Here is a 23,722-nt window from a genome sequence, read left to right on the forward strand (position 1 = left end):
TTATTGGTATATGCAGAATTCGAGTTGGAAAAGCAAGATAAGATACCATTTGAAATTGAATAATATAATTAGTACAGTTTATCTTATCCTTAATTGTCACTTGTAAATGAGCATTAGCTTTCGTTTTTGGCTGCTAATAATATAAAACTTAAAAGTGCATGTTGTGAGCCAATCATATATATATAATATCCTTGTAGTACTTTTCATCCTCATTATGAAAGAGAAAACATTCTGTTTTGTAGATTTCTTTCCCATCATATCATGATTTTGAGAAAGCGATACTTCTTTACTCTACTCCCTACCATTTTATATATAATATACCTGGAAAAAGGAACAAAATTACAAACAAACAAAGATGGATTCAGGTAATATATTTATTGCTCAGCAGCTACTGAACCATCAGCAGTACATTTTTTATTTCAAAAAAAGAACAAAACACGAAATATTCATTACTTGACACTTCTCTATGCCATGATCGATGCTCAACGATCATAAAAAGTTCCCTCAAGTTTCAACAGAGTTTCCGATTTTCATTTCGACCAAAAATGAAAGGTACACCCTGAAACCGAAACATATGTATATATGCTAATTAGAGCCCTCGAGGTCTCTCGTTGAGGTTGTATACTCGCCAACTCTGGAGTGATGTTGTGGATCGGGACCTCCCGGGCTAATTCGTTTGGGTTTGGAACGAGTTTGGTTTGCGTCTTGTTTTCGCAACCAAACGTTGAGTAATTCCCTGGCACTTCCAGCCAATGCTTGGCCGGAACTGGTTAAGTTGCTCTTCTTCCCCAAACTTGGATTAAGAGGGCGAGTTTCGGAAGTAGAAAATAAAAGCAGCAGCATTAGTGCAGACCAGACACAAAATCTCCACCTAAAAAGCATTTTTCTCTAATGGTTTTTGTTTTTTTGGTTGAAAATGTTAGGCTTGTAGTAGAGACTCGAATGGAAGAGGGAATGATATATATAGAGTATCAAGGTGTTTATTTTTTGTGTTATTAAACAAAGTGGGTGGGAAATGGGACCTCAAAAGCTTTTTTTGTTTTGTTTTGTAATTTGTAATTTGTGGTGTGATGCTTGTTTGTTTTGTTGTGTTTTGTGATTGGGTTCTTATACCTTGACCACCTTGTGTGGTTTGTGCTCCTTTTCACTAATCAGAAATAACAAATACCGACCATCATCTCTGCTGCTACTTAAACTAAATCTATCAGCTGGACTGGAGATATATATACTTAAAAGAGTATAAAATTTCATCTCTTATATCCTCACTAGTATAGCCGCACGGCTATACTGGGACTTTTTATAAAAATAATAATAATAATCTAACCGCACGGCTATACTTGGGTACCTTTTAATTTTTTAAATAAGTAGTATAGCCGTGCGGCTGTACCGATTAAATAAAATGTATTAGAATAGTGTCGCCGCACGGCTATACCTGGGTCTGTTTAAATTTTTTTTTAAATAAGACGTATAGCCGCACGGCTAGACTGGGCCTATTTTTTTTAAAATAAATTGTATAGCCGTTCGGCTGTATTTAAAGCGTATCGCCGTCCGGCTATACTTGGGTCCTGTTCTAATGTTTTTAATGAGTAGTATAGCCACCAGGCTATACGGGGCCTTTTCAAATAAATGGTATAGCCGTGCGGCTCTACGTATTAAATATAATATATTAAACCGTATAGCCGATTGGCTATACCTATTATTTTAATAATAGTATAGCCGTGCGGCTATACTTGGGCTTTTTTAAAAAAAATTGTACAGCCGGCCGGCTATACGTGGGTCCCTTTTAATTTTTTGATTAAGTAGTATAGCCGGTCGGCTGTACTGATTAAATATAATATATTAAAATAGTATAGCCGCACGGCTATACCTGGGTCCTTTTCAATTTTTTTTCAGTCAGAAGTATAGCCGTTGGGTCATGTGATAATTTTTTTAAATGAGTAGTATAGCCGGCCGGCTATACGGGACCTCTTTAAAAATAAATGGTATAGCCGCGCGGCCCTACTTATTAAATATAATATATTTAAATCGTATAGCCGCGCGGCTATACCCCCCTTTTTTAAAATAAGTAGTATAGCCGCTCGGCTATACGTGTTAAATATATACTGAGAGAGTAATTTTAAAGCAAATCAAAAAGCCCTTTGTAGAAATTGGCGAGCCTCACCGCTCATCCCTCTACTTAAAAAAAACCCTATTAATAACATTCATACTTGAAATCAAAGTCTCCCTCTTTCTTCCTTTCGTTTTTCCGGTTTGCCCTTTCCTAGTAATTAAAGGGTTTCCTGGTATAAATACCAAAAATCTTGTGAACTATCAAACCATATACCATTTAAATTACACAACTGTTAATAACTTTCACTCAAAATTTTCCTTCTCAAGTACCTAATTTTCTCACCAACCAAACACAGCAATCACCGACCCAAACATGCCCATCTGCAACAGTTGCAAGGGCAAGACCTTCATCCGCGACGACATCACAAACAACCTCGCCTGCTCCACCTGCGGACGGCTCCAAGAGTACGACAATTTGGTCGACCAGTACGGCGGCATCAACGGCCCCACCGGCACCTTCGTTTCCGTCGGCACCACTGGCAGCGGCAACGTTTACAGCTACAAAGAGACCAAAATCTACGAGGCAAGAAAGCTCATCGACGATGTGTCGCTTAGGCTGGGATTTTCGCCCTCCGAATCCGACGACGTCAAGAGAATGGTCGCGACAATCACCGAAGGTGAGTACGGCCAAGGTAATTGGTTCAATGTTTTCGTTGGTGCTTGCTCCTATGTTGGCATGAGGAGAGATAACAAGTCCTTGCCGATCTCGGAGGTTGCTTCGGTGATCGGCTCCGATGCCTATGAACTTGGTAGGATGATCATGCGGGTTGTTAATTTCCTCGATTTGAAAAAACCCAATTTTCCAGAATTCGATATTGTCAACTTGTTCGAGCGGACGCTTAGGAATTCACATAGTTTCGCTGATGTTGAAGGGGATAAGGTGCAGAGAATGAAAAAACAGGGCATATTTTTGATACATTGTGCCATGAAGTGGTTCTTGACCACCGGGCGTAGGCCGCTTCCAATTGTGGCGGCGGTGTTGGTGCTCGTGGCGGAGTTGAATGGTATTAGCATTAGGATTGAGGAATTGGCTAAGGAAATCCATGCCGTTGTACATACTAGTAAGTTGAGGTATAGGGAGCTTTTACAGGCGCTTGTGAAGGTTGCACAAGCCTTGCCTTGGGGGAAGGATATTACAGTTAAGAATGTGGTTAAGAATGCCCCGTTTGTGATTCAGTATATGGAGAGGAAGGCGATGTCAAAGCTGAGTAAGAAGAAGGATTCGGAGGGCGGTGTTGGGTTAGATTTGGGAGATGTTGTTAGAGATTGTTTGAGGAAAGATATTGGAGATGGGACTGATATGATGTCCTTTGAAGATGATTCTGAAACAGAAATGGAAAAGTTAAAGCTTGCACACCAGTCTCGGTATTTTGAGGCAGAAGATGGTGGGTGCGCATTGAGTGTTGACAATGTGGATAAGCTGAAGCTTTCACATGAATGCTTATCCATGATGTACTCAAAGTTTTTGGATGAGGTTGGGAATGTTAAGTCGTCTGGGGGGTTAAAAGAGGTTCGTGAAAGGAAAAAGAGGCGGGGTTTTGAGCTCCATGCTTGTACAGAGTGGTGGAATGGAAAGTCTGCATTGAGCAGGAGGCTTCTACTTAAGGAGATATTGGAGAAAGATGTAGGATTGGATGTTGTGCCCCCATCTTTTGTTAATGGTTGCGTGACTGTAAAGAAGAGGAGAGAAAAGATAAATGCTGCCAAGCTGCGTATTGATAAAATTATGCATCCATTAAATGCTCATTCAGGTGACAGTATCGATACTTGCACTTCTGAAGATGTACACACTACGAAGAAGAGAAAGAGAGCACGTGGTATTGATTGGGAAGATTTAATTATTGAAACTCTTCTCCTTCATCGAGTAAAAGAGGAGGAAATTGAGAAGGGGTGGTACAATGTCTTACTGGAATTACATGTGTTCAACTCTGGGATTGTGTGAGAGCTTCTGACATGGTGAAACCGTAATCGGTGGAATATGCTCACATGCCTTTCCAACTGCACGATCAAAGTGACATTTTTGTTGAAATTTTGTTAATCTCACATCTGATACAATTATACAAGTTCTCTCCTGTTTTGAAACAGAAGATTTGCAATTACATTATAATACATACTGGTTCTTTTAATGGGACCTCATTCTTTTGTTACAAAGGTTATTATTAAGAAAGGAAATTCTTTTGTCTCGAAGGTTTATCTTTTCTACATATATATGTTGCTTTTTATGTTACCTGGCTCGTTTTTGGGTGGGGTGGGGTGCGTGGGTTGGATTCGGTCAGGAAGAACACAATACAATACTGTGTTGGCTGTTCTTTAGGGGAACTTTGATAGTTATGGGCATATTTATGTTTCATCGTGTATTTTGCTATTGCAAAGTTGCATTTATATGAAAACTCAATCTTCTTGGCAGCAAACTTATTTTCTCAGAACCATCTTTCTAGAAATTTCACCTGGTGCATATTCTTTAATCAGCCATTTCATGCTCGTGTCTAGATAACTAGCCATAACTCTGATCTGTCCAAACTTTCTTGAGTGATAAATATAAAGCTGTTTGCTTTTTCTCGACAACATTCTTATTCTCTCTCTGTGAACCAAGTTTTTCTATATATTTTTCTCGGGTGCAATGAGGTGTATTAGTTTCTGTTTTTACACTATGAGTAGGCTAAACAGCTAAGCGAACTAAATGGTCAAATGAAACCATAGAATCAGTGCAATGCAGGTTTGCTGTATGAGTAAGGCTGATCGCTTAAGTAAGCTTCATTATGCCTTAACTCTTAAATAAATGGCAGTTGAATTTGCATTTCTTGCTCTGCCCCTGTTTTTGTTCCTTCTACACTACTTCTTTAAACTGTTTGTTATGATTCATTTGATGATTGATGTTCATTCAACTGCTTACATCTCGCCTGTGAGACGAAATTTATTTACTGGTTAGCTGTAAATGGAGCAATTTTCAGATTTCCAAATTTTTTTACTTGCCATTTATCATTTGTGGATGTGAAATTTGTAATAAGAGAAATCATTAAACTCTTAAATCTATGAACTTTGCTGCAGATGGGGTTCACCGCATATTTATGACCCATGAGTGCACCCTGTACTTTGTAAAATCTGCATAGCTAATGTTCATTTGCTGGATTGTTGTGAGATTGAATAGGCAATTCGTTTGATGATGAATTAATTTGATTAGGAGCTTCTTATTGTGCAAGTATTGTTTCCATCATATCTGGTGTCATTAAACCCACTTCATATGGTATTAATTATCATCAACTGAATTTTTATTTTCCTAGCAGGCTACGACAATCAGAAACCTTATCAAAACATAGCCATTGATTTGGACAAGCAATGGATGGGGAAAAAGGAGAAAAATAAGCTTCCCCAAATAGGAACTGAGGTTGTAAAATGATGAAATTCAGGCACCTACTGGACTTTGGCCAGCTTGGCAGTCAACGTGCAATTACTGCCCAGCAGCAAATGCATCAACCGGAAAAGTCTTGGTGATGCCAGCGAGGCTCTTGAAGTGAATCTTTCCAGTGGGCTGTTCATCAGCAGTTATTTCACTGACTGGTGGCCAGAGCATGAGTTCCTTGGCCTTCACTCCCTTGAGCTTCTTAATCCTCTTCTTTTCAATATAGCCTTTAATTTCAGAGTCATAACTCACAAGCTTACTGATCAATTTGAAGCTGTGTTCGACTTTCTTCTTTTGGAGGATCCACATGTAGCCAGTGCTCCTCACAAACCCGACTTCAATCACATCGGCCAGGGGCAAAAGCCCAAGTGGAAGTTCAAACTCTTGCAGCAGCGCAGTCGCCAACCCCAGTCCCTCTTCGTGGCCCTTCTTGATGATTCCTCCTTCCTTCTCTGCCATGATTGAACCCTTTTTCTTCTTCTTTAAGTTCGAAGAAAACCAGTGAAGTTGTAAGTACTTTTGGGTAAGGGGATTAATTTATACCAAGTTACTGCATGCATGGGACAAATAGAATGGAGAAATCAAGGTAATTTTCATTGTAGTAGTCACCAAAATTTCTCATAAATCCTTATTTTATGATCCATGAGATGAAGCACTGGAGGCTCCAAAGTGTGTTGTGGTCTTCACCCCCATTTTTCTGCTTTTGTTGGGTCCTATTCTTCCTGTTCGTTTAAGACAATTGCAACCAGACAATGAGCTGCCCAAATTCAGTATGGGAAAGTAGGCGTATCGTATCATTGAGCTTTGTGCTTGAACTGAAACAATGTTGTAATCTAAGATTAACATATCGATTAAAACTAGGTGTGTAATGGCCATCCAACTTAAGCACACTGTTGAAATTTGTCCCAATGCATGTAGAAACTTTGTATAAATTAACCCCTTTACCTCAACCGAACATACCCACAACTTCACTGCTTCATTTGAAACTTTAAGCAAGCTAGAAAGAAAGAAAGAAAAACAGAGTTATCAGTCATGGCAGAGAAGGAAGGAGGAATTGTCAAGAAGGGCCATGAAGAGGGACTGGCATTGGCAACTGCGCTGCTCCAGGAGTTTGATCTTCCTCTAGGGCTCTTGCCCCTTGCCGATGTGATCGAAGTGGGCTTTGTGAGGAGCACCGGCTACATGTGGATCCTCCAGAAGAAGAAGGTTGAGCACAGCTTCAAATTGATCAGTAAGCTTGTGAGTTATGACACTGAAATTAAAGGCTACATTGAAAACAAGAGAATTAAGAAGCTCAAGGGAGTGAAGGCTAAGGAGCTCATGCTCTGGCCTCCAGTCAGCGAAATCATCGTTGATCAGCCGACCGGAAAAATCAACTTCAAGAGCCTTGCCGGCATTACTAAGACTTTTCCAGTTGAGGCATTTGCCGCCGGCCAGTAGGACATGTTGTTGACTAGCTAGCAAGCAAGCCAAGGTCCAGCAGGTGCCTACATATCATCAGTTTACAACTTCATTTCCTTACTTGGGGAAAATTTCTCCCTTTTTTTTTTTTTTTTCATTCCCCCACCGTTTTCGTCCAAATCCAGGGCTGTATCATGATATGGTTTCTGACTGTGGTATCCTAATAGAAAATAAAAATTAAGTTGATGATAATCAATACCGTAAGGAGTAGATTTTGAGTTTTGTACCCAAATCATCTTTATGAATTAAATTTATGAATTAGAAATCTTTCAGTGTCACTTCCACCTATATTATAACACGTATTTCATTATAAATATAAATATATCGCTCACTCATATTATAGTAGGTGGATAATTTCCTAAATATATAAAGTCCAACTTCCTCATTCAAATGCTCAGACGTAGGACAGATATCGGTTGTACCAATTAGAAAGGGATTGTTATAAAAGTCGTTTTCTTAAATTAAAAGTCCGGGATCACGGTGCACATGAATTTGGAATCTCACTTTATATGGTCCTGCAAGGCAAAGAGATGCAACTAGGCCATATTTCACCGACCTCCCCTCCACCTCCCTCTCTATCTTTCCAGGAACCAGGACTTGAAGACCAAGTCAAGTCCACTCCTTTTTGCTCCTTCTCGAATCTCAATATCCATATTATTATCAAATATTGTATCACTTCTTTATCTCGGTAATAAAAAAATTGATGCTACATATATCATATTTTTCATTAAAATAAAGACAAGGAAATTCATTTACAAACTACACTATGATAAGTAAATATGTTACAAATAATTTATTCGATAAGAAAGCGATACATTAGACACCGAGAGTGTTCAAGTCGTGAGATATGAGAGTTATTATAGGCCATATATATATATATATATTTTACGATGGAACATGACCTAATTGTAACTCATTTTTCCAACTTACCAACGGGGCTATGCCTATCCACGAGCATTATAGTACAACAACTTGCACATGTGACATGTAATAAAGTTGTAAAGATGATATATACGATGGAATCCATTATCCATGCATATATATAGATTAACTAATGGCTATATGCATAATGATGTCGATATAATTAAAAACATTTTAATACTAATGACGATGATGATGACTGTATGTATGGCGTTAACAACTATGGTGACGGCCAAACTGGTTTAATAATTGCAATTAAAAAATAAAATAAATATCCATTGTTATTTCCTGTACACACCAGAGTGACTTGACCAACACGGTTAAGTCTTTAATTAGACAATATATTACTTGTATAGGTAGGTTATTAGAAATTTAGAGCTCATCAAAAGGGTTGCACATCAACTTCTAAGCAGTTGCTGTGCACTTTCACTGAAAGCAAGATCGATGGTGAAGAAGAAAACGAAAGATATAAAAAAAAGTTGTGTTGTGGGGGCTACTCGTTTTAAAAAAATATTCTAACTTATCTTGCCTTTGCTTAGGCAGCAGCGTTGAAGTTATCAAATATCTTTGGACAAAGATCTCTGCCGTCTATATATATTGAGTGCAATTGCAGTTTAGTTTCTCATTCCAAGAAGTTGGAGGCTCAAACGTACGAACCAATTTGCAAAAGAGACCAGAGATATATCTTATTCCAACATGACGGTGAGAAACAACTCTTTTTGGTTTTCTATCTGTCTATATTTGTCTCATCTCATGCATGATGACATATACATCAGAGATGAGGTTTTTTTATGCATGTACTTCAGTCAGGGAAGGAGTCACAAATCCCTCGTAATATACTACGAAACATATGTCACAACAATACAATTTCTGCAATTATCTTAGCGCTTTCAGTTGAAGATGAGAAAGTTATGCGCAAGTGATTTTCAAGTTTTGATCGCCCATACTAAGACTCGTAGCTCCGCCTCTGACTTCAGTACTTGCTTATACTTCATGACAGCATCTTTATATATGTACTATGTTTATATTCAGGCATATATTTGTTGGACAACTTTCAATCCAAGAACAGTATGTACAAGCATGAAGTTCTGCATGGCGTGTTAAATATATGTTGTTTATTTTTGAAGTTAAACACTAGCTGCATTGGTAGAAGGTATTTATTTTTGAAAATTTATTAGCAAGTAAATTGAATTGTAATTAATCTGTGGATTGCTAATTTTGTGCAGATAGTAGAGCTCATAGTGCCCATGGATTGTGCTGGCTGCGAGACCAAGATAAGGAAAGCTCTGAAAAAGCTGAAAGGTATAATTTTGTAAAAGTGCTTTTGTCTTCTTCTTCTTCTTCTTCTTCTTCTTCTTCATTTTTGTCGCTCTATCTCTAGCATTAATACAAGTTATTGAGAAGAGATGATCCTGCAGAAATTTAACACTTTCTTTCTAATGATTGGTGGGTTATGAAACGGACAAGTACGTCACCTAAAATTAACTGATTAGTAAAAGAGATTACTTAAAGATCAAGGCCAAGACCAAAAGTTTTCCTTCTATTCTAAGTAAGAAGGATCGACAAGGTACAATATAACAAGTAGCATGTTGGTTTAAAAAATATCGAAAGCTAGGTTTTACTCCTTATAAAATATTCAGCTTAGCTTAATCCCTTGGTTAAGATTATCTGTAATCTTTTAACTAATTATGTACGGAGAGGAGAATTGAACTTGAGTGTAAGGAGACGGATACACCGACTTAGCCAGCTAACTTAACTGTACATATGCTTTATTGTGATGATTCTAATGTTATTATGTAAATTAATTAATTAACTGTATGGATGGCAGGAGTGGATGCTATTGATGTAGACGTCGACATGCAGAAGGTGACTGTAATGGGATGGGCTGACCAAAAAAAAGTGTTGAAGGCAGTTAGGAAGACTGGAAAGAGAGCTGAGCTTTGGCCTTACCCTTACAATCCACAATACCACAACGTCAATAATCTCCAATACTACCGTCAACATCAGCCACACGATCATCATCATGATCATCACCATCATGGCTACAAGAAGCAAGCACCCTTCATCACCTATAACTCAATACCTAATTCATCCTACTCCTACAACTACTACAAGCATGGCTCCACAAGTCATGAGCATGGCTACTATCAACCTCCTCCTTACTCCACCATTTTTAGTGAGCAGGACACTGCTGCGTTCAGTGACGATAACCCTCATGCTTGCTCCATAATGTGAATTCACTTTGATTTGTACATATTAAGATATGTATATATGCCAGTGGTTTTCTCCAGCTTTTTTGTTTTCATCTTTTAATAAAAATGCTAACGTCAATTGTTTATGCACCGACAGTTTTATGACGTGGTGGCATAACTTTAGTTTGAAGGTTTTCTTCTTCGCTGCCTTTGTAAATACGGTGTGTTGTCATGTATATTATTATAATACAGAGTGATGGCGACATATAATTATTTGGTGCCAACTTCCGTATATGATGTTAAACATCCGGAGACACCAAGCATATTGGGCTCCCATTCTAAAAAATACTGACTCCCAAGTCACCTTGGGCCTTGTACCCAAATTCTAAACGTACATAGAATTTGAAAGCCCATGATAAACTAGCCGAAGTCATTTTAAGCTAATATAAGCTCATAAGGAATGACAAAATTCGAGTCCAGACTAATAGGTAAGAGTTTTATAGATCAAGTTGTTAAGAGTAATTACTCAAATATTAGTGGTATGAGTAATCAGATTCAAGTATTATCGGCCCATAATGCTTGTTTGGACATATTAAGAACAAACTGGACAGAGAACCTTTAGGCATAGAATTAGATAAGAGGAGAAGAGAAGAGATTGGCATATTAGGCGCGCAGGTCGAAAACCAAAGCAAAGCACCATGAATCATGATTGCTTGGTATCAATCTTCAAGGGTGGGCATGCATTTATCCACGTCACACTTTGGCACAATAATTGCTTTCCATTTGGCGCCTTTTGACTACAACAGCTAGCTCACCAAAGATGATGATATTTGGTCACATCTTCTATATTTTGTTGCGCCCAAAAAAGGTTATATTAAGACAGACTATTTTTTGTAATTAAGACCAAAAATGAAGTATTTGCTTGACAGTCCGCGAATCTCCCTTGTCATTGTTCAGAAAAGTCCACAATTGACCCTTAATTTTTATCCCTAATTAGCCAAATCTCCTCCTCTAATCTTAGCCATTCAGATGCATCCTAGGGTTAATATCTTGGCACATGTTTAAAAAGCCATAATTAACATGATTTTGTCACATTTTGTTTAGAGTATTAATGCGATGTTAAATACCAACTTTATTAATTAGAAAAAAGCAAATACTTATAAAATAAAATAAAGTTATAACTTACAACGTTTGTTTTTTTTTAATCAAGTTAACAAATTAATAAGTTACATACTTAAGTTACGTCAGTGCGCTAAAGCAATTTGTCCGACTTTTTGCACCCCTCATCCTCGTATAGTAGAGTAGCTTAGAATATCAGTTTGTTTAAATAATAAAAATTTAACAAGTTGGGAGTGGTAGTTTCCCATTACCAAAAAGAGGAAAACTGCCCTTAAACAAATAATTTTGGTATTTTCTTTAGCTTAGAAAAAAAAAATGGCACTGGTATTTGATATCCGCTACACTACAATAATTTTTGTCTGAATATTTAATGGTGCCCTTAATTTATATTTATTTCGCAGAAAAGAACAGAAAAAATCGAAATAACCGCTGAGGAGCTGAGTGAGGCAGAGACATGGGCTTGCTTGCGTATGGCAGTCAGGGGGAAGATAACGAAGGATTAGACATTATGGCGACGATGCTGACTTCGCTTTGATTCAAACGAGAAATTAGGATCTCTCTCTCTTTCTCTCTCTATAAATACATATAAATACTTATATATATGGCATCCGCTTCTCTGATTCACGCACGCTTTGGTTACTCTACGAGATTCAGTGATAATCGACGATATGGTTCGCAGGGACCTGTAGGCTCTTCGTCTTCGTCTTGTTGCTCTTCGTCTCTGGGCTTTTCTTCTGGTAATTTTAAATTTCTCTCAAATAATTTTCCCGGGAAATTTTTTGAGATTTGATTTCGAAGGTGTAATATTTGCCTAATTGCCTCAAACTAATGGTCTTTTTGTAATATAGCATTAATTTCTTGTGTTAGAAGCATGACCCAATTCTTCTTATACACACTTTAATAAATAAAAAATTGCAGGGTTATATAGTTGTTGGAGAAACCAGGGCCTTAGAGCTCAAGCTATGACTAGTCAGGGAAATTTTGCATCAGCCTCCGGGGGTGTTGCAAGTGCAGGGAATAAGCCTGATCATCTTCTCGTCCTTGTTCATGGCATCTTGGCAAGGTATATGTTGTTCCAAGTCTCAAATATAGCTCTGTTTGTAAATTGTATTGGTAGTTCTTCCGAAAAATAAAATTTACTTTCTTCAACAGTTTTATTTTATTTTATATTTTGTATACTGAAACAAATGGAGATGATAAACAAAAGTTGGGTTGAGGGTCTTAATTTTGTTTGTGCTGTTGAAGGAATATGTCTGCGCACACGATCATTCTTTAATTGTTCGTTGAGTCTTATTACTGCTACTTTCAAATTTTGGATTCTACATGTTGAAGGTTTCCAATACGCAATTGCTTGGACTTTGTTTCCATGACTATGTATTTCTTTGGCTTTTTCTCCCCCCAAATTGATATCAAGTTGACTGATTCCTAGTAATGCAGCCCAAGTGACTGGACATATGGGGAAGCTGAGTTACGAAGGCGTCTTGGAAGAAATTTCCTAATTTATGGTAAATTGATTTCAGTACTTCCGGTGTAATTTAATTTCATATGTGTGGAATTAAAATTTGAACAACAAGAAGTCACAAAGTACCACTCAGAAAAGGTAGTTGATGTTTGTCGACCGCTGTCGTACTAAGAAGGATAGTGAGAAACCTGGCCTGAGCTGATCTAGTATCTTGTTTATCTACTGGGAAGAACACATATTTGGTACACTAGGGTGTGATGATGATATCACAATTTGCACCTAAGATTGATTTTTGAAGTTCCCCTGTCTTTGCTTGACTAAATTTGATGTACGTGGCTGTTAGTCTGTGAGTGTTAATTTCATGGTTGATGTATTTGCAGCTAGTTCATCTAACACGTACACTAAAACTTTTACCGGGATTGATGGAGCTGGAAAACGATTAGCAGATGAGGTAAGTTTTGAAATTGATGAGCCAATGTGTAAAATTTTCAAACTTTTGTTATATAGCATGGTACCTGTGGCTTTGTTGGGAAATATAATATGATAGTTATATAACCTAGGCATTCATGATAAGCAGGTCATGCAAGTTGTGCAAAAGACAGAGAGCTTGAAGAAGATCTCATTTTTAGCCCATTCTCTCGGGGGCTTGTTTGCAAGATATGCAATTTCTGTCCTTTACACACCCGACGATGGTGCCAATACAACAATTGCAAATTCACAAACAGCATACTCTTGGAGACGAGGAAAGATTGCTGGTTTGGAGCCAATCAATTTTGTAACATTGGCAACTCCACATCTTGGGGTGAGAGGGAAAAAACAGGTCGGTATATCATCCCTAGTTAATTGCATTAACAATATAGTTACATCTGAATATTCATGCCATGCTGGACTCTGCTGATGTGCCTTCTTTCCAAAATCATTTCGACTTTGCATTCCAACATACAGCCGTGTGCTTAATACACTTCAAAAAGGATGACTAGATGTTTAAATTTGTCTGGCTATGTTTAATTTAAACACTGTTGTCTAACCATTCAAGAGGTGTTTGAGGACATTATGTTGTGGGACTGTTGTAGAACTCAGACAGTTGTTGATACCAAGTATCTGGGACTACTACCACCTTACCTTTATATAGAAAATTCTAACTTCTGTTTGATTTTTCTTCAGCTGCCGTTTCTATTCGGAGTACCTTTCTTGGAAAAGCTTGCTGCTCCGATTGCTCCTATTATTGTTGGTAGAACTGGTAGTCAGTTGTTCCTCACTGATGGTAAGCCTGAGAAACCTCCGCTTCTTTTGAGAATGGCATCTGATTGTGACGACGGAAAATTTGTGTAAGTGCAGTACTTTATATTACTTTTGACCATTTTTGTTTCACCGAAGTTCTAAATTTGGTTCTAATATATTCCATTTTGCAGATCTGCTTTGGGGTCTTTTAAATGTCGCATTCTTTACGCTAATGTATCTTATGATCGTATCCTACTGCATATCATTCATATTTAGCGCAATGAGATGATTGTATTAACTTTTATATATTCGTTAGTCTTCTCTTCAATATATCAGTTTCTTTAACACTGCACAGATATGGTTGGTTGGCGCACATCATCAATTAGGAGGGAAACAGAAGTTTTTAAGGTGACAGTTGATTCTCTGGTTGAGCTATGCGATACTTACTTTCTGTTCATTAATTAACTGTTAAGTAAATGAGTAATGCATTGAGGACTGAGTTGGAACTAAAGAAAAAAACTTAAAATTTGCATTTCAATTACTAACTGAAACTTGTCACCGCCTGTTGTTTGTAGTGTGCATATGCAAATTTATTTTGGAAGATGCCAAATTATGTTGGCGCTATTTGACCGGGGCTAAAGTCGTAAAGTGGTTTTGAGGCCAGGGGCAAAGCAAGTTTTTATGATTAAATGTTTCTTTTTCCCACTAGTTAAAACAGGGCCTTTTTTGGTGTTGGCTATGGTGGCAATTAGTCATTAGTTGTCAGGGTCAAGGGAATTATGATCAGTCATGATTATGCTTGCAAGTGTCATTTCGTAATTATGGAGTTATTCAAATGCTGCTCAAGGTTCTGCACTAAAGTCAGAGGCCCTAGAGTTATTCAGGGTGTGTAATAAGATGAAAACGGTCTTTCTTTCTCCCACCATGTCAACTTCATTTACATGGTTGCTTTTCATAATTATTTCTTTTCGGGACAGAAGCATTTTCCCATGCAAGAACAGATATGTAATGGCTACTAATCCAGCATCTTTCTATTTTGAAGTAAAAAAATCTTAAGCTAATCAGTGGTTACTTGTAAAAATCTTCTTAGTTGATGTAATTGCTTTTTTGCAACTTATGTAACTTTTCGTTATCCATTGAGACAAGCAGTATGATTTCTTCATGGCCATCATATTTTTCAAGCTAAATGGTTTAGTCCTTGAATACAACTGATTAGTTTACATACCCTTTGTGTTTTATATGTATCACTCTGAATATATGTTTCTAACTTTGTTGGCAGCCCCCCCGCCGGTCTTTGGATGGCTACAAGCATGTTGTAGATGTGGAGTACTATCCCCCGGTCTCCTCTGATGGTCCCCATTTTCCTCCTGAAGCAGCTAAAGCAAAGGAGGCTGCCCAGAGTGAACCCAACACACAGAACACATTGGAATATCATGAAATTGTTGAAGGTACACAAATGATAAATGCTAATAGAAATTCAGAATAGGATGATAACAGGTGAAGTTTATCCTTTTCCCATAACTTTGATTAACAATTTGTTTAGTATGTGAACAGAGGAAATGATACGCGGCTTACAGCAGTTAGGATGGAAAAAAGTTGATGTCAGCTTTCATTCAGCATTTTGGCCCTTCTTTGCCCATAACAACATTCATGTACTGCCTGTCATCAATCAATCTTTCTTCGGGAGATTTTGCTTCTTTGTTTCTGGTTTCTCATACTGATTTCTGTTTGTGAATCCAGGTGAAAAATGAATGGCTCCACAATGCTGGTACCGGAGTGGTCGCTCACGTCGCTGACAGCCTAAAGCAACAAGAATCCTCTTCATTTATCACCGCCAGCTTATAGCTATAATGTGGTAATGTAAGGGCAGTGTAGCTGAAACATGTAGAATAACCTCATGATATGAAATTAGTCGATGACACATTTGTTGTTCATTAGTGTAGATCTCTTTACCTCATTGTCGCCTCATATGAACATTGATATATCCAAAAGATGTATGGATGTAAATTTGTATATGTAGCCTACAATGCGATTAATAAAGGTAGTACATGTAGCATCACTCATATGAATGCTGTTGGTTTCGTCCGGGTCAAAGTTTTCATCACCATATGCAGTCACCCTACTCGAGCGTAGCAGAATGATGCTAGCAATCATCTTCCAAATAATCAGTGAGGATTGCTTCTTTCACGTGGGTAGGGCTGTTCCACGTGAATTCTTCTTTTCATTTCCATTTTGTAAGAAAGTTTGTTGAGAACGAATTAGTATGAAACGGTTACATTTTTGTTGTGTAAACACAATCCGAAACTTGAATTTTGTTAAGGTTATTTTTCAAATGATAATTAACTACTTTAAAATTACTCTAATTTACGAAGAAAATAGTCAAATTCAGTGGAAGAGAGCAAACACACTATCATGTTTAACCTGCAAAGAAAGGAATCGAATTGAGTAGAAGAGAGTGAACACACTATCATGTTCAACTGCCTTAACCGGCTGATTTTCCGATGAAATTATTTTTTACGTTTTTTCGATATCAAGCTCCCATCCGTTATAACGCTTAATAAAACCGGTCCATCCCATCCCACCTTCAACTGCATACCCCGCCACGATCATTTCGACGCCGTCGAATCCACGCGCTCTGCCTCAACCGTAACTGTCATTCTCACAAAACCAGGTAGCACGTGGTCCAACGCCCCCACTAGCGCGTTGGAATGTCATGTCCGGTTTTGAACCGGGCTAGTCTTGGCATAGTGGGAGAGCGGGCCACGCTCCGGGCCCCTCCAACCGGTCCTCACCCACCCAACGACACCAAACGATGCCCCAGACCTTTTCATAAAGCACAAAGGGGGAGAGAGAGAGAGAGAGAGAGAGAGAGAGAGAGAGAGAGGCTTAGAGAGAGAAACAAGGGTTGAGAGCTCACAGACACAGAGAGAGAGAGAGAGAGAGAGAGAGAGAGAGAGAGGGAGTGAGATCAGCCATGGCTTCCACCAAAGAGAGAGAGAACTACGTCTATACTGCTAAGCTCGCCGAACAAGCCGAGCGCTACGATGGTCTCAGTTCCTCACTCTCTCACTATTTTCTCTTCTTTTTTTTTTTTTTTTGTTCTTTTTGTTCTTTATATCTTTTTCCTTCAGATTGTGTGAACGTATACTTTGTTTGGCTAGTGAGAAAAGCAAAGAAACCAGAGTAGTAAACGGACTGTGGATTATTACTTTCTCTCGTTATTTTTATCTTATTTTATTTAATCATCATGAGAATCTGAACTCAAACACTGTTTAGCCACTTCTCGCAGACTCGATTTTGTTCTACCGAAAAAGCATTGAGATCTAAGCCTTTGATTTCTTTCTTTTTCTTGCATTTTCTCGGCGTCTTAATTCTTGGCCTGCACTTAGGGTTTTGACTTGCATTTACTTTACCTTTTGACAGAAATGGTGGAGGCGATGGCCAAAGTAGCGAAGCTTGACGTGGAGCTCACCGTGGAGGAGCGAAATCTGCTTTCGGTTGGGTACAAGAACGTGATCGGAGCTCGTAGGGCTTCGTGGAGAATACTGTCATCGATCGAGCAGAAGGAGGAGGGGAAAGGGAACGATCAGAATGTGAGCCGAATCAAGGAATATAGGCACAAGGTCGAGTCTGAGCTCTCTAGCATTTGCAGTGACATCATGAGGGTTATCGATGAGCATCTCATTCCTTCCTGCACAGCTTTTGAGTCCACTGTGTTTTTCTACAAAATGTTAGTGGTTTTGAAGCTTTCCTTTGAGCGCTTTGGATTGGATTAGTGTTTTTAGCGTTTTGAGTTGTTTATTTTGTGTAATCCAGGAAGGGAGATTATTATCGCTATTTGGCAGAGTTTAAGACAGGTGATGACAGGAAAGAGGTTGCTGATCAGTCAATGAAAGCTTATCAGGTATAGGAGATGATCTTTAGTTTGGTTTATGCGCTGTTTGCTTCCTGAGAAATATGCGGGAGACAAAAAAAATCAAGATTATGAAGTCTTTGTTGCTTGGAAAAAGTAAAACTTATATCTGATGTTAATGTTGGTACAAGTATCTTTTATGATGAAATAACTACCTAATGCTATTATTCTGTATAGCTGGATTTGATTTTAACAGACAATGCATCATTCGTGGTCTTTTCCTTATGTTAGGTGATCCAAGATATCTGTTATTAACTTATTATTGATTAAAGATGTCTGTCTAGTGCATTTGTTTACATTCTTAACTGCTTAATTGATTGTGCACTGTGTATTTACACTTAAACTTATTCTTTGTGGTTAGAAGCCTATTACTGAAACCTTCAGTGAAGGATCCTGTTAGGTCCCTTAATTATTATTTTTTTCTCGCTTCTGGCTGTTTGCCCTGATTTTGATTTGCATCTGATAGTTTCCATTTATATGTATGGTCTATGAGCAATGGGGATTGTGCATGGGATGCTTGAAATGATTATACTGATTTGTTTCGTTGTATAAATAAACTGTCATTGCTGTTCTGTAGAATGTTAAGATGATGCTATAAGAGTATAAGTAATTGATTTGTCATTCTGAGTGGTCTGTTATGTTTATCTATTTTGCAGGCAGCTTCTAGTAAAGCAGAGGCAGACTTACCTCCTACACATCCCATCAGACTGGGTTTGGCCTTGAACTTCTCCGTCTTTTATTATGAAATCTTGAACTCTCCTGAAAGGTACGGGTGTAATTATATACATCGTGACCAAGATTCATGATATTGTGTTAATATTTTTTTCGGCCAAAAGCAAATTAGAAGAAAAGAAATTTACTTGGTTGGTAATTTGTTCCAGAGCCTGTCACCTGGCAAAGCAAGCTTTTGATGAAGCTATCTCAGAATTGGATACTTTGAGTGAGGAATCATACAAAGATAGCACATTGATCATGCAGCTCTTGAGGGACAACCTTACATTGTGGACCTCTGACATTCCAGAGGATGGAGGTAATTCATAAATTACTATAGGGGAAAAAAAAAAAGTACGATACCTTATGTGTTGTATCAGTGGAGTATCTCTCAACCTTAAAAGTATGCTAACCTGCACTGGACAATGTCATTTTATGCGGATAAGTTGTTCCTGACTTGTCATATGTAGGTCCAAGTCACGATGCTTATTCTTAACTACTTACTTTTGGAGTATCTTTTGATAAATCAACAGATCGATTTGTGATTGTGAGAAGTGTGCCTAACTACTAGCTTATTACAATCATCATCTCAATTATTAATCCTTGAGGTATAGACTTATTAGTAACCTTTTAATTCCTCTTCAGTCCTATGCTGCACTGGTATAGTGCAGGTAACCTAAAACAATAACAAGCTATTGCATTGGTTGCCTAGTAGCTTAAAATGCCTTTCTATGAGTGGTAGTTGTCTTTAAATATAAGGAGACCAGCCTACCCAGGTCTCTGAAAGTTTCAATAGGTAAGCTCTTGTTTATCAAAGGTCAGTGACCAAAAGTAGTGCTAGATAGGTTTGCAGTTCCTTTGTTGTTCGAATTTTGACAATCTTGCATTTTCAAGAATTGCATGTGTTAGAAAGTATTTCTGCCCTAGATAATTAATCCACAATGATGTTTGTTGCTGTTGATCATGTTATGATACTTGTATTAGTGAGAGATATTTGGTATTATTTGATCAACGTAAAATTTATAATGTGGAGGAAGCAATAGTTGTAAGCATTTTATATTCCAGTATCAATAGTTTTATTTATAGACTTTCTTCGTAATCATGAATTCTGCAATCTATATAAAGTGGAATGACTGCTATATGGGATTAATACTGATTATTCATGTTGTGTGAAAGAGTTGAGAAATTGTTTGGGTACACTGCTAATCTGATATCTGCGTTGTTTATTCATTTAATACTTTGCTACAGCTGAGGAAGCCCAGAAGGTGGATGTCTCTGCTAAGCCTGGAGGTGAAGATGCAGAGGTAGCTTGTTTTCTTATTTAACAAACATTTTGTTTTCTCATTTGGGCCATATCTAGCAAGGATTTTATTATAATTTGGGTTGTTGGGTGTTCAACATCCTTATTTCCCTTTCCTTTTCCTTTTGGCAGTGAATTGAAGCCGACCATGGCTAGGCATTGTGTAATTTGTGGATGGAGAAAGTTGATGCATGGTCTCTACTTTAGGGTGTTTTCTTCTTCTTTTTTTTTTTTTTTTTTTTCCAAAGTGGGATTCTAGTTAATTTCATCATCTTGTTAATTTTGGGATTGTAGTTTGACCTTACTGTTAGTCGCATTTGCAACCCCGAATTCATCTGTCCACGTTGTTGACCTAATGTAAAGGCTTTCTTATCCACATCCAATCCTCTGTTTGTTGAGAATGTTTCTCCTTTTGGCTGGGGTATTGTTACAATCAAATTGTCATGCTTTATCTGCGGAATGTATGGTATTTTGCTGTCTGCGTTCTTTTCTGGATGCTAGAGATGTTTTCAGCTTGTTTAACTTTTCACTCAAATCCACTGGTTCCAAGATTTTGTCTCTTAGCGCCTTCAACCAGCTTCTCTGATTCAGTGATCTCTCCGTTTCCTTCGTTCTCATTTTGATACCAAATCTACAACATTAGTTTTGTGCAGGTTTTTTTCCCCGTTCGTCTCCCCATTCACACTTTATCTCTTTATTTGAAGAAGCTTACCAATGAACTAATATTCTTACAAGCCAGAGCTAACATTCATTCTGGTTAAGTAGTACATCTGAACTGAATTCTTTCTGGTTAAAGCATCTCTTTCTAGTTGCTCCGAAACATTTTTGATGAAGAGTAGACTACGGTTCCCTCAACTCAATATTCTCTTTTTCGGTTGTAACTTTGAAATTATACAAAGGCAAATTAATGTGGATGTCAAGGTTTTAGTACTAGAACTAAGGATCCCAAGCCTCTGCATTTAGCATTGGTGTATTTACCCATTTGATTAATGTAATGGACGTCAGCATAATTATAACTCACCTTGTGTAGCATATCACTTGCCACTAATGAGCTCTATATTATTTTAGGTTTAATCAACGCCCCCTCACGTATTCTAGATCTATCATAACCCTCTTCTCAGACTCCCTGTTCATAGCTACCATTGCTCTCGCAGTCCAACCCCAACCCCTCCTAATTCCTATTTGACATTTTTTAACTTTACCCTATGCACCGTCAAGTTTCAATATAATAAAATTAAAAACCTAGGACAAATTCAAAAGCATATCATAGGAAATACAACTTGATTCTATATTTATGCTCTTTTCTCGTGTGGAAGTTTTGAGGAGAAAAAAATTAACTGGAATTAGATTTTCTTTGGGAATTCCCTTTTTATCAACAAAAAAGTAAAGACACAAGTATGGCTATGCCCAAGTCATCAATTCTATGGCAAGCTTGAATTGTGCTAAAGAAATTTTTTTTTTTTAAAACTTTGATCATTTGTGCTGCATGTTGGAGAGATGGCATCCATGGCACTACAGGAGTGAGGAGTCTGGAAAGTGGGGTTTGTGGTGTGGGGAAGGTGAAAGGGGTATTGATTAAATCTAAAATAAATAATTATAAAAAAAATCTCATTAGGGGTAAGTGATATGCTAAAAAAGGCGTGTTCTTATGCTGACATGGAATCATTAACTCCATTAGATTAATCAAATGGTTTAGATTTGTGTAAATGCACGTAAATGCATCGATACTAAATATAGAGACTCGGGATCCCTATAACTAATACCCACTGTAAACACCTTGAATTTTCTTTGAGAACCAAACACCATTCGAGATACAGAGAGATTTGAGGAGCAAAGAGCGAGTCAAACTAATTGTCTCAGCCACATGTAAACGAGGTAAGAAATGACAACCACAGAAAAATAACTGCTAACCAAGAAAAACAAAACAAATTCCCCAACATATGCGCACTCTTTTTTTCTTTATAAAAACAGATCCCCCTCAAATCTGCACTTATATAGTCCTCCTCTAATATAAATCCATCTCCAACCAAACAAGAAAAATATAATTTGGAACAATGGCAACGAAGTCTAGTGGTATTGTCCTTGCCTCTGCCCTTTGCTTCTTGTCCCTCCTCGGCTTCGCTTACTGCGCCGATAACCTGAGTGTGGATGGCCTTGTTTACTGTGACAACTGCCGTATCCAGTTTATGACCAGGATCAGTGAGCCACTTCAAGGTACATTTTCTGATCGTCTTCCCCAATCTATCTACCGTATTTGATGCATATAGCAAACAATCTTTTTTCTTTTCTTTCTAACAATGTATGCATTCACATTACATGGAATGGGGCACGTGCAGGTGCAACGGTGAAGTTGGAATGCAGAGACCGGGAAGGCGGTACCGTAACCCTGAGCAGCGAGACGGACACTGATGAGCAAGGAAGGTACCAAATTCCGGTGGAAGGAGACCACGAAGAGGAGGTTTGTGAGGTGTTATTGGTGAAGAGCCCCAGAGATGACTGCAGCGAGGTTAGCACTGACTCTCATGCAAAGTTGAGCGCGAGGATCAGCCTCACAAACAACAATGGCATCGCCGGACCCCATCGCATTCCAAACCCTCTTGGTTTCCTCAAGACAGAACCCGACGCTAAGTGCGCTGAGGTCCTCAAGGAGCTTGGCCTAACCCCAGAAGGCGACCTTGCATAATGAAGTCGTCATCGTGGTCGTGGTCATCGTCATCATCATGATTATCATCAATGATCACTGATCAATGTTTTGTTTCCTTTTACATAATTCAATTCAATAGGAAATAAATGGGCTTTTCGTGAAATTCCCTACCAATCCATTGTGATATGTAAGTGAGAAATTGAATTTATATATGGATCTATATGCAGTAGCAGTACTTCAATTAGGGGTGTATTTTTGCCTAGGCTGGCTAATCATTATTAAATTTGATTTCGACTGTTGGTTTTTAATTGATGCGCATCGGGTGGTAACTTGTTTGGTGTGAGATATTATTGTTGCCCAAGTTTTTATCCTCCTCAATGGGTTGCACAACAGAACATTTGTTGAACATTCACGGCTATGTGACATGGAACCCACAATACAGGATCTTTGATATTGACTCTCATTCCTTTGGTGAAGCTATAATCCATTCACTATATAACGTATAATTTTGATACAAACGAGGGTGAGAAGAGGGAAATGAAATACAAGAATACTCTCGAATAACCAATACTGAAAAATTCTTCGATATAATTTCACACACCTCTACAGAATCATGATTCATGAGAGAGCAGAGCTAAAAATTGAATTACTATTTATTAAGTAATATAATTCATGATAATTAAAATATAATTACTAATTTCACTAATTAAATAAGGCAAATATGTTATTTAATTACTAACAATAAAAAATTAATTAACCTAAACATCCTAAGTTTATATTTATTTTTCTCAAAAAGATCTCTCCCGATGAAATTTCGTCGGCACAAGTCCATTAGACCTCTCTCGACGAAATGTGCAGAGGTATTTTCGTCGGGGAAAACCTAATCCGGCAAATTTTGCCGGCATAGACTTGTGCCGACGAAATTTTGTCGAGAGAAGTGGTCATTTATTTTATTTTATTTTTTAAAAATTTTAATTTTAAAAATATAAAAGAATTAGTTTCTTTACTTTTTCTTTTGGCCAACTTCCTTAATTTAATATATGTAATTAAGTAATATCTTATCCATTTTGAATTACTTTAATTAGTAACTAGCCTCTCTGCACGCGCTTCTACACATGCGAGAGGTTTTTTTTTTTTTAAATTTAAATTTATTTTAGAATTAAAAAAGATAATGGATAGTTGTGTTCCATAAAAATAAGATCCATTATCTGAATTTTCTTTTAATTTTAATTTTTTAATATAAAAAATTGTGAATTTATCATATTATCC

At 37.7% G+C, this 23,722-nt stretch overlaps 7 protein-coding genes across 8 annotated transcripts; 6 read left to right on the plus strand and 1 right to left on the minus strand.

Moving 5' to 3' along the window:
• On the plus strand, positions 2,168-4,515 carry LOC18778322 (plant-specific TFIIB-related protein PTF2). Its single transcript, XM_007214346.2, has one exon. The coding sequence runs from the start codon at positions 2,423-2,425 to the stop codon at positions 4,049-4,051; it is 1,629 nt and encodes a 542-aa protein (XP_007214408.1). The 5' UTR covers positions 2,168-2,422; the 3' UTR covers positions 4,052-4,515.
• On the minus strand, positions 5,558-5,968 carry LOC18781138. Its single transcript, XM_007213911.2, has one exon. The coding sequence runs from the start codon at positions 5,966-5,968 to the stop codon at positions 5,558-5,560; it is 411 nt and encodes a 136-aa protein (XP_007213973.1).
• LOC18780705 (uncharacterized protein At5g01610) lies at positions 6,542-6,949 on the plus strand. Its single transcript, XM_007214645.1, has one exon. The coding sequence runs from the start codon at positions 6,542-6,544 to the stop codon at positions 6,947-6,949; it is 408 nt and encodes a 135-aa protein (XP_007214707.1).
• On the plus strand, positions 8,522-10,367 carry LOC18781434 (heavy metal-associated isoprenylated plant protein 28). The gene is made up of 3 exons (XM_007212171.2): positions 8,522-8,593; positions 9,118-9,193; positions 9,720-10,367. Exons 1-3 carry the CDS (start codon positions 8,588-8,590, stop codon positions 10,124-10,126), a joined length of 489 nt encoding a protein of 162 aa, XP_007212233.2. The 5' UTR covers positions 8,522-8,587; the 3' UTR covers positions 10,127-10,367.
• On the plus strand, positions 11,528-15,969 carry LOC18778991. Of its 2 annotated transcripts, none has more exons than XM_007211386.2 (11): positions 11,528-11,939; positions 12,121-12,265; positions 12,640-12,707; positions 13,045-13,115; positions 13,242-13,484; positions 13,829-13,992; positions 14,077-14,132; positions 14,241-14,293; positions 15,165-15,333; positions 15,440-15,537; positions 15,626-15,969. In XM_007211386.2, exons 1-11 carry the CDS (start codon positions 11,804-11,806, stop codon positions 15,728-15,730), a joined length of 1,308 nt encoding a protein of 435 aa, XP_007211448.2. In that variant the 5' UTR covers positions 11,528-11,803; the 3' UTR covers positions 15,731-15,969. The 2 variants fall into 2 exon arrangements, 1 of the variants encoding a protein (XP_007211448.2); XR_002271104.1 differs by having other exon boundaries at positions 11,582-11,939; positions 15,429-15,537.
• LOC18778250 (14-3-3-like protein C) lies at positions 16,743-20,300 on the plus strand. Its single transcript, XM_007211812.2, has 7 exons — positions 16,743-16,932; positions 17,309-17,615; positions 17,702-17,789; positions 18,455-18,564; positions 18,680-18,828; positions 19,758-19,813; positions 19,942-20,300. The coding sequence occupies exons 1-7, from the start codon at positions 16,860-16,862 to the stop codon at positions 19,942-19,944; spliced, it is 786 nt and encodes a 261-aa protein (XP_007211874.1). The 5' UTR covers positions 16,743-16,859; the 3' UTR covers positions 19,945-20,300.
• Positions 21,801-22,761, plus strand: LOC18778656 (olee1-like protein). The gene is made up of 2 exons (XM_007212107.2): positions 21,801-22,023; positions 22,146-22,761. The coding sequence occupies exons 1-2, from the start codon at positions 21,864-21,866 to the stop codon at positions 22,490-22,492; spliced, it is 507 nt and encodes a 168-aa protein (XP_007212169.1). The 5' UTR covers positions 21,801-21,863; the 3' UTR covers positions 22,493-22,761.

Source organism: Prunus persica, chromosome G4 (assembly GCF_000346465.2).
Source record: "Prunus persica cultivar Lovell chromosome G4, Prunus_persica_NCBIv2, whole genome shotgun sequence".
Classification (NCBI taxonomy): domain Eukaryota; kingdom Viridiplantae; phylum Streptophyta; class Magnoliopsida; order Rosales; family Rosaceae; genus Prunus; species Prunus persica.

Bases quoted from the DNA above. Each gene is read 5' to 3' on its own strand.
- LOC18778322 (XM_007214346.2), top strand. From the start codon at position 2,423: ATGCCCATCTGCAACAGTTGCAAGGGCAAGACCTTCATCCGCGACGAC.
- LOC18781138 (XM_007213911.2), bottom strand. From the start codon at position 5,968: ATGGCAGAGAAGGAAGGAGGAATCATCAAGAAGGGCCACGAAGAGGGA.
- LOC18780705 (XM_007214645.1), top strand. From the start codon at position 6,542: ATGGCAGAGAAGGAAGGAGGAATTGTCAAGAAGGGCCATGAAGAGGGA.
- LOC18781434 (XM_007212171.2), top strand. The intron at 9,194-9,719 runs GTATAATTTTGT...TATGGATGGCAG, and splicing joins AGCTCTGAAAAAGCTGAAAG to GAGTGGATGCTATTGATGTA.
- LOC18778991 (XM_007211386.2), top strand. From the start codon at position 11,804: ATGGCATCCGCTTCTCTGATTCACGCACGCTTTGGTTACTCTACGAGA. The intron at 12,708-13,044 runs GTAAATTGATTT...ATGTATTTGCAG, and splicing joins AAGAAATTTCCTAATTTATG to CTAGTTCATCTAACACGTAC. The intron at 15,334-15,439 runs GTACACAAATGA...GTATGTGAACAG, and splicing joins ATATCATGAAATTGTTGAAG to AGGAAATGATACGCGGCTTA.
- LOC18778250 (XM_007211812.2), top strand. From the start codon at position 16,860: ATGGCTTCCACCAAAGAGAGAGAGAACTACGTCTATACTGCTAAGCTC. The intron at 17,616-17,701 runs GTTAGTGGTTTT...TGTGTAATCCAG, and splicing joins ACTGTGTTTTTCTACAAAAT to GAAGGGAGATTATTATCGCT. The intron at 18,829-19,757 runs GTAATTCATAAA...ACTTTGCTACAG, and splicing joins TGACATTCCAGAGGATGGAG to CTGAGGAAGCCCAGAAGGTG.
- LOC18778656 (XM_007212107.2), top strand. From the start codon at position 21,864: ATGGCAACGAAGTCTAGTGGTATTGTCCTTGCCTCTGCCCTTTGCTTC. The intron at 22,024-22,145 runs GTACATTTTCTG...GGGCACGTGCAG, and splicing joins GATCAGTGAGCCACTTCAAG to GTGCAACGGTGAAGTTGGAA.